Raw genomic sequence first — 9,632 nt, forward strand, 5'->3', positions numbered from 1 at the left:
TAGGTACTAAGCACTGCATACCAGGAACTGAGGTTTTAAGCAGAGCTCAGGGAAGACAAATTGACTGCATTTTGAGTACACATTGAAGTAAAATATTTAATAAAGAATAAATACTTAGATGGCATTGTACCGTGAAGCAGCTGCTGAAATTCAAATAAGATCTAATCCTTAAATTAACCCTGTAAAAGAGATGAAAGAGAAATACTTGAAGTCCTCCTTCTTTAAACAGCTATTTTTATTCCTGCCATGTGCAGCTATACAACATCACCTCTCATTAGTATACCAGTCTGATTCACAGTGACCAGCCAAACCATTATAGCTGCTGCGAATACAGCTAATGGCCTGTGTGCTAATAACCCAGCATTAAGGCTTTTCACTCAGAGTGTGTGTGTGTGTGTGTGTGTGTGTGTGTTGTGTGTGTGTGCAGACTGGATGATCTGTAGCCTGTATTATAGATAGATAGACAGAAAACAGGTCTATCATAATTATCTACTGCAATATGAGCTGACTTTTTACAGTCTGACAGTAATAACTGTGAGCCTACTGGGTGATATAAATCCAGTATAAGTATGCAGTGTGTGTAGGTTTTTACAGTCTGACCGTAATATTTAGGTGTGATTTAAATCCATTATGAATCTAGAGTGTAGGTTTTTACAGTCTGATGGTAAAATTTAGGTGTGATTTAAATCCAGTATGAATCTATAGTGTAGGTCTGACAGTAATAATTGGTGTGATTTGAATCCAGTGTGAATCTACAGTGTAGGTTTTTACAGTCTGACAGTAATATTTGGGTGTGATTTTAATCCAGTATGAATCTACAGTGTAGGTCTGAAAGTAATGATGAGTGTGATTTTAATCCAGTATGAATCTAAAGTGTAGGTCAGACAGTAATGATGGGTGTGATTTTAATCCAGTATGAATCTACAGTGTAGGTCTGACAGTAATGATGGGTGTGATTTTAATCCAGTATGAATCTACAGTGTAGGTCTGACAGTAATAATGGGTGTGATTTTAATCTAGTATGAATCTACAATGTAGGTTTTTACAGTTGGGCAGCAATAATTTGGTGTGATTTGAATTCAGTATGAATCTAAAGTGTGAGTAATGTTTTGCAGTTTTGCAGAAATATTATATTTGTATCCAGCTATTGGTCCAGTTAGACATGTTGAATAAGCACACTGCAGAACACTCTTACTTGATAACCTGTGGTGAGGTGTGTAGTGTGGGTGTGGGTGTGTTTGTGTGTGTATGTGTAGTATGTGTGTGTGAGTATTTGTAAGTGTGTTTGTGTGAGTGTGTGTTTGTCTGTGCTGCTCTGTCTCTGTCTGTGTAAATAATTGAGAGAATAGTACTCTATTTTTAAATCCACTTTAACCCCAGACTCACTGACCAATCAGCAGCTCGCTCTTCTTCACAGGCCCGGCTACTTAAAGCCGGGTTATATTAGGGTCTTGTTTTGAGGCACTTTGTTAGACACCACAGTGATCGAGCACACTCTCGAGGAGCAGTTTTTACCCACCCAGGTTTCAGGCACAGCCCGCCAACTGGACATGTCTGATCAAGCTCTTTCTGACCAATCCCGGTGCAGGAGGGCGGGGCCTCCTGAGAAATAAAACAATACTGGCTGACGATTTCAGACAGGACACATGCTCACTCAGCGGACCCGGGGAGACTCCTCCCTCCTATCAGTGTGTGTGTGTCCGCGAAGTGGGACGTTTTGTACCAGAGCGCGTGATCTCCTCCCTGAGCGGCTCAGACATCCCAGTCCATCCCTCAAAACTGAAGAGCAGCGCGTGCTCCTGTGTTTATCTGCACAGGAATTCTGCTGACTGCCTCTCTCTCTCTCTCTCTCTCTCTCTCTCTCTCTCTCTCTCTCTCTCTCACTGATAAAGGATGCCCGTGCTGGAGGAGAACCACTGGTGAAGGTAGGCACATTTTTTTAATGGATTGAGTTACATTATGAACAGTTACATTATCAATCAAGTTACAATGAGAAACAGTTACAATGTGGGTCGAGCTATGTTCTGCATTAAGTTACAACATAGATGGATTTACATTATAGATGACGTTTATGATGGAGTGACATTATAAATGTAGTTACATTGTGGTTTAGTTTGCATTAAGTATAGTGATAGATTATGGTTGAGTAACAAAAGTATTGAAGCTAAATCAGGGGTGGAACATATTATGAATGGAGTAACATCATAGGTGGAGTTATATTGTAGTTGGAATGACATTAAAGTTGTAGTTGGAGTTATGGAGATAATGGAGTTACATTGTGGTTAGTTTTACAGTATGGTTTAAGTTGGTGGAGCTATATAATGTTTGAAGTTTCATTATGGGTGGAGCTACATTATGGGTGAATGTGCATTGCGGAGGAGTTTAATTAACATGCATTACATATGGAGTTGGAGTTACATTAAGTTTGGAGTAACATTGTGGATAGAGTTACATTATGGAATGTAATGGAGAGACATTCTAAATGTAGTTACATTGTGGGTTTAGTTACAATAATGATAATGATAATGATAGGTTATTGTTGGAGTAATGGTATGTACTGATTTTGCAGGGTGCCCACACTATTTTGTTATTTCAAAAACTAAAGATATGAATAGAAAGTAAACTTTCTTAAAATATGATAAAGTAGCCTTAAACTTTATGAAATAATGTAAACAAGTTTACTGTTCTGATTATTGCTGTGTAAACATGAGTTTACTTTTCTGATTATAGCTGTGTAAACATGAGTTTACTGTTCTGATTATAGCTGTGTAAACATGAGTTTACTTTTCTGATTATAGCTGTGTAAACATGAGTTTACTGTTCCGATTATAGCTGTGTAAACATGAGTGTACTGTTCCAAATATATCTGTGTAAACACGAGTTTACTGTTCTGATTATAGCTGTGTAAACATGAGTGTACTATTCCAAATATATCTGTGTAAACACAAGTTTACTGTTCCGATTATAGCTGTGTAAACACGTGTTTACTTTTCTGATTATAGCTGTGTAAACAAGAGTTTACTGTTCTGATTATAGCTGTGTAAACACGAGTTTACTGTTCTGATTATAGCTGTGTAAACACATGTTTACTCTTCTGATTTTAGCTGTGTAAACAGGAGTTACTGTTCTGATTATAGGTGTATAAAAAGGAGTTGATTGTTCTGATTATAGCTGTGTAAACACGTGTTTACTGTTCTGATTATAGCTGTGTAAACACGAGTTTACTGTTCTGATTATAGCTGTGTAAACACGTGTCTACTGTTCTGATTATAGCTGTGTAAACAGGGGTTTTCTGTTCCGATTATAGCTGTGTAAACAGGAGTTTACTGTTCTGATTATAGCTGTGTAAACAGGAGTTTACTGTTCTGATTATAGCTGTGTAAACAGGAGTTTACTGTTCTGATTATAGCTGTGTAAACAGGAGTTTACTGTTCTGATTATAGCTGTGTAAACAGGAGTATACTGTTCTAATTATAGCTGTGTAAACAGGAGTTTACTGTTCTGATTATAGCTGTGTAAACAGGAGTTTACTGCTCTGATTATAGCTGTGTAAACAGGAGTATACTCTTCTGATGATAGCTGTGTAAATACATGTTTACTGTTTTGCTATTGATGGTAAACATTACTAATTTACAGTTTACAGTGTGTTTGGGAGTGCAGTAAGACAGTCATTTGTCTGAAATGCTATAGCATGCAGGTGTGTGTGTGTGTGTGTGTGTGTGTGTGTGTGTGTTTTATGTGTGGGGGGAAATAAATGGACATCACTGACCTTCAATAAGTCTTATAGAGAGGAGTGTTTGGCGTTAGCTGATGAAATGAGGACGTGCTTGAAGAGGTGCCAGATACTGTAAAAATCCCCCTATTCAGAGAGAGCGAGAGAGAGAGAGAGAGAGAGAGAGAGAGAAAATATCAGTGTAATTTTATGTGTGTGTGCACACATTTATGTGTGTAGTTTGCTGAACTGACACTGACAGAGAATCTCAGTCATCTGGCTGCAGTGATTTATGGGTAAGGTGACCGTTCTCCTTATTATGGAAGGCCATTTGGGGTGAAATACACTAAATTGCGCACACACACTCGTGCACACCCATGACACACTCACACACACCACTGCCATACTCTCTTACACACACAAATGAAACACTTACTCACCCCATTGAATAACCACACCTCTCCCTCAAACTGACAGTGTGTAAGTGTGTGTTTGTGTGTGTGCGCTAATTTACTGCCCTGATTAATTTTCTGTTGTTTACACGCCGCCTCGCTTTTAATTTGGTTATATTTCAACTCTGAGTGTCATCTGATCCATAAAGCACTGTGAGTGTGTGTGTGCTGATGCAGGGAGCATTATCAATCATTCCTGAACCTAGCATATCACACACACACACTCACACACACACACACACACACACACACACACAATACATCATTGGATACAATGGGAAATAATTAGAAATCTAAAAGGGACAGAAAGAAAATAAAAAGAAAAGAGAGAGTTACATTTGTGTTTTTGTTTGCAGCAGTTAAACACAATTCATGTGTATCAGATGAAGCACAACCATGTTTCCACCCTCCCAGAATGGTAGCTCTGAAATTGATGTGGTGATTTAAAAAAGCAAAACTGTGGAAAAGGGGAACACTGGTTTTAAATAGGGTTATAAGAATAATCATATATTTTTTGTTATTGTAATATTGTTTCTGTTTTTTACGATAAACACAACAAATAAGCTGCATTGACACTATAAATAACAGAAACTTAAGTTGGTCTTCATGACTGTGATCATGTGATAAAGCTAGGCTGGAGGCAGAGTGAGATAGAGGTCCACAATAAAGGTCCACACAAAACTACTTTTTATCCTGGAAGATATTAGTGCAGCCAAGATACGGTGAGTGCCAAAAACCTTAGAGGATCTTAAATTATTTAGAATTTTTATGTATCATGTTTTATTACGATATTGGGATATTGAACAGCTTTATCATATATCAGATTTTTTGTATGTCTCTATTTCTATTTTTTTTTTAGTTAGATCTAGAGTTAAAAGTTTAGTGATGTTTTGCATCATTTTGATTTTGCTTGGGATATTTTTCTTTGGATTAATAAAACTTGTTCCTGGTCATCAAATGCCCACTAATGCTGCTCTGCAGTCCAGTGATACTTCACTCACTTATATGGTCGTCTTCAGAAGGCACTGAGTCAAGGGGAGCCAAGGAGAGTGGCGAAGCGACAAAAAGTGACAACAACACAACACTGAGTTTAAAGCAGAACATTAACAACTCTACCTTACCTTCAGCTGCAACAGCTCAGAAAAAAGGGACAGACAGACAAACAGAAAAGGAAAGAGCGAAAGAAAGTTTGGCAGAGAGATACACTTAATAATGGCAATATTTGTCATGCCACTACAGTAACTTTAAATTAAATTTGAGAGGAAAGTAGAGAAGAGGCAGAAAAAGAGAGAGAGAGAAAAAGATTACTTGTGGGTGTTTGAAAGGTCTATAGGTCACTCTATCTATATATGTCACAGTTCTCTTACAAACATTATTCCAATTCCCAGGAGAACCCAGAATTTCTGTCACTGCCTTTCATCTATTGAGAATCAGTTCACACAATCTGGCTCACATGAGTACTGACTAATTACAGGTGTGTCTTATTTAGTCCTGTGTTTCTTTTTGTTGTCTTTTTTCTCCCCGATTTGAAAGGCAATCCCTAATCAGCTGAACTTCCTCTATCACTATTAATGCATTCAATATTAGGAAGGGGAAGACTGGTGCATACCTCCTCTGAAACATGAAGTCAACCACTGTCTCTTTTTGATCCGCCTCTAATGCAGCATTACTGGTTAGCTCTTGGACTTCTATACATCAGATAACAGACGCCAGTGCTGACCAATATTACATTTGGAGAGCACCATCTACCCACCCCTGAGACTGCAAACAGTGCAAAATAGTGCTCTCTTAGGCTCTGACTGCTGATGGTAAGCAGCATGATAAGGAATTAGCGATCCTCAGATAATAGTGGCTGAACCTTTTGGAGTCTTAATTGCCATTTTGGATTTGCAACTCACACTTTATACCCATACATTTTTTCAGTTATGAGGCTAATAGAGGTAACTGCATGCCTTTGGCTTTCCCAGAACCACAGTGTTTCTACATGTTTGAGCCAAAGATATTGAAATGTCCAGGCTAGCATGGAGCTATTAGTAGTTCTTCCTACAGCTCTCTGTAAAGAGCTGCAGTCCTACAGTTATGATGAAGGACCTGGTTGTGCTTGGTGTGGTCTCTGCGTGGAAGCAGGGGTTACAGTGTTCTGCTTGTAAGTTCTTGAAAGAATTTTTACATTAGGCTCACAACAGCCAATTACAGCTGCAGTAAACACTAAAAGTAGAATACTCAGTACTCAACTCTGAATACAGAATGTTGTTTTCTGTATGCTATACTGAATGCTTAAGACTGAATACACTCTAGTGAATACAGAACATTAAATAGTGAACACTGAAGACTAATAATGCTCAACAATGCTGAACGCTAAATACTGCATACAGAATGCTATATACAGAATGAATACAGACCTTCTGAACGTTTAATATAGAATACTAGTTTCTGAGTGCTGCATATTGAATGATGAATTCTTAATACAAAATCATATTTTTGTGTTTTTGCAGGTGTAGTTGGTGTGTGTGATGGGATGATGGGAGATGTTGTTCCCCCAGCTGGCTGTGCTGCTCAGCCTGGTGCTCGGGACACTGCTGTACCTGCTGACTCACACAGTTCACCTGGAGAGGTGAGCATTCATCCTGCACTTTACCACTGTATACCTCACCACTTCATACCTCCCCACGCTCTACCCAATCATCTTACATGTCAGTTCCTTACACTTCACCCCCTCACACCCACCCACCCATTAAACCCCACCACTTTACACTCCCACACAACTTAAATATATTCATAATATTAAAACACCCACAAGCTTGCAACCCACTGATGTAAAAAAAATTATCTTCAGGCTGCATCAAATCTGCCCCATCAAGAGCCGACCACACCCTGCTCGTGATCCAGTGCAGTTCCCCTTTCGACCACCAAAGTATAAGCGGGGTCTTCGGCAGGATCTTCGCAGGGGCAACACCACTAAGGGGCACCTGATCCAGGAGCTGCCCCATGCCATTATCATTGGAGTCAGGAAGGGTGGCACTCGTGCACTGCTGGAGATGCTGAGCCTTCATCCCGCCATGGTCAAGGCCTCACAGGAGGTCCACTTCTTCGACAGTGATCAGAATTATGGCAGGGGTGTGGCCTGGTACCGCCGCAGGATGCCATTCTCCCTCACTGGCCAAATCACTATTGAGAAAAGCCCCGCCTACTTTGTGACGGAGAAGGTCCCGGAGCGGATTTTCAGGATGAATTCCTCCACAAAGCTGCTGGTGATCGTCCGCGAGCCAACGATTCGTGCAATCTCTGATTACACACAGGTAAAGATGCACTATATTCAAAACACCGAAACAGTGGTGAGGCACATATTAAAATTACCATGGTACATGACTTTAAAGGTCTCATTCCATAGTTTTTTTGTTAATTTTAAAATGTCTAGTTGTGGTCTCTAGTATGAATGAATGCCATGTGAGATGTTTTTTTGTGAAAAAAAGTGCTCCAGTGTTTCTGTATAGCCCTACTTTAGTTCACTGAATTAGTGGTCTCTGAAGAAAGACAGGATTTCAACTCTTGCTCTTGAATACTCATACATGCAAAAATATCACCTCTGATTGGCTAACAGCATTGCGGCAGAGAACACCTACCTGCCTTCCCCCCACAGTCAATTTTACAGCTCTAAAACTCAAAGGACAAAATATTTTCATAGATACAGCCTTAGTTAAAGATATAGCACGCAGTGCTAGGTAAAGTAAAAAAAATGTCTTGATATATGTGCAGAGAGAAGAGAGGAGAAATGACAGAGCATATTGGAATGCAAAATAATCTATATCAATATAAACTATATTGTCTCGTCTCGTTCTTCAAATCTCAAAATTTCACCCAGCCTCACCTCCATCTCTGCTTACCAACCCTAGCTTTCTCTCTCGCTTCAAAAAGAAAGAAACAGCTGAACATGGGATTTAGATGCCCAGTTGGGTTTGTCACTTTTGAATACCAAGCTGACTAAGTGAGTGAGCAGTCTTTGACTCCACCACAGTTTCTTTCCTTAGCATTTTGTCATGTTCACTGCAGTATCAGTTATTTTAATAATCAACATTATCGTTAATTTTGACAAATCACTGCAGCCCTACTAAAAGGTCCAGATGGAAAGTCCAGTTCAAAAACTCAAGATCAAAATCATAGTGTTGCTCCAGTGACCTGTAATGTGGAGAAAAGCATCCCTATGGTGGCTACTCTGGGTTCTGCTAACTGCACTATGCAACTCTGGTGAAACTGGGATGTTTCTTTTACTTTTTTAATGCAAATTCTGCCATTCTCTTGTGAAATTCAAATGTGAATATGAGCAAAAATATACAGAATTCCAAAAAGAATGGTTTAATGTGGCAGTAGTAACAGGTTAGCTATATGCAGTGTGTTTGAGCTGCAGTCAGACAGTCAGCTCTCTCGCTGTAAAAAGATCATGTTAGTAGTCAGAACTTGTACAGTTTCAGAAAACCTGGTTTCTCTTGTCACTGCTTGTAGGTGCTGGAGGGAAAAGAGCGCAAGAATAAAACGTACCCCAGGTTTGAGGTGCTGGCCATCAACCCCAGCACCCAGGAGGTGAACACCAAGTACAAAGCTGTCCGCACCAGCATCTACGCCAAACACCTGGAGCACTGGCTGGAGTTCTTCCCCGTCCAGCAGTTTCATGTGGTGGATGGAGACAGGCTGATCTCAGACCCGCTGCCTGAGCTCCGTTTGGTTGAGAAGTTCCTGAACCTTCCACCTGGTATCAGCCAAGAGAACTTGTATTTCAACTCTACACGGGGTTTCTACTGCCTGCGCTTTAGCCGCCGCTTCAGTAAGTGCCTGGCGGGCAGCAAGGGCCGGCCACACCCGGACGTGGACCTGGCTGTGCTGGATAAGCTCAGGCGCTTCTACCGTCCATTCAACCAGAAATTTTACCAGATGACTGGGAGGAAATTTGACTGGCCGTGAGGAGGTCGAATGGCAGATCTTTTTAACCAGGGGGTGCTAAACTGCTGTCCTGCTTACAACTATAAGCAATTAAGATGAAACATAACTTTGTAACTTTGAAATATGTAGAGCTATTTTTTTACTAAATGCATTAATGTTTGCCTGTAAATAAGATTTTCGTCTTGCATATAAACAAACACAGTATATACAAAAGTAACACAGGTTAGTCTGCATTCTACACATGTTGAACCCCCCTGACTGTTAATAAGCTGAGCTGTGAGATCTAAAATGGGGATTTGATCAAATGTAAAGTTAATGTTGGTGATTGTTTAATGATGAAGTGTACTATACATGATGCCCTTCTTGTGTTCCTTAATAATTAATTCTGACTGAATTAATCACTATAATGCACCACTCTCATAATACAGTACAATTCAATCAGTCTCTGTTTTAATAGCTTGACGAGGTGGACAGCACATTGTATATAATGAAAAATAAATAATAAATATAAATAATAAATATAACATAAATGT

The 9,632-nt window shown here is 39.6% G+C and overlaps 1 protein-coding gene across 1 annotated transcript; it reads left to right on the forward strand.

The window, feature by feature from the left end:
- Nucleotides 1-1,522: 1,522 nt before the first annotated feature.
- Nucleotides 1,523-9,594, forward strand: LOC103029341 (heparan sulfate glucosamine 3-O-sulfotransferase 5). Its single transcript, XM_007259909.4, has 4 exons — nucleotides 1,523-1,925; nucleotides 6,660-6,778; nucleotides 7,001-7,463; nucleotides 8,665-9,594. The coding sequence occupies exons 2-4, from the start codon at nucleotides 6,693-6,695 to the stop codon at nucleotides 9,118-9,120; spliced, it is 1,005 nt and encodes a 334-aa protein (XP_007259971.2). The 5' UTR covers nucleotides 1,523-1,925; nucleotides 6,660-6,692; the 3' UTR covers nucleotides 9,121-9,594.
- Nucleotides 9,595-9,632: the final 38 nt, after the last annotated feature.

The sequence above is a fragment of the Astyanax mexicanus genome, chromosome 1 (assembly GCF_023375975.1).
Source record: "Astyanax mexicanus isolate ESR-SI-001 chromosome 1, AstMex3_surface, whole genome shotgun sequence".
NCBI lineage: Eukaryota > Metazoa > Chordata > Actinopteri > Characiformes > Acestrorhamphidae > Astyanax > Astyanax mexicanus.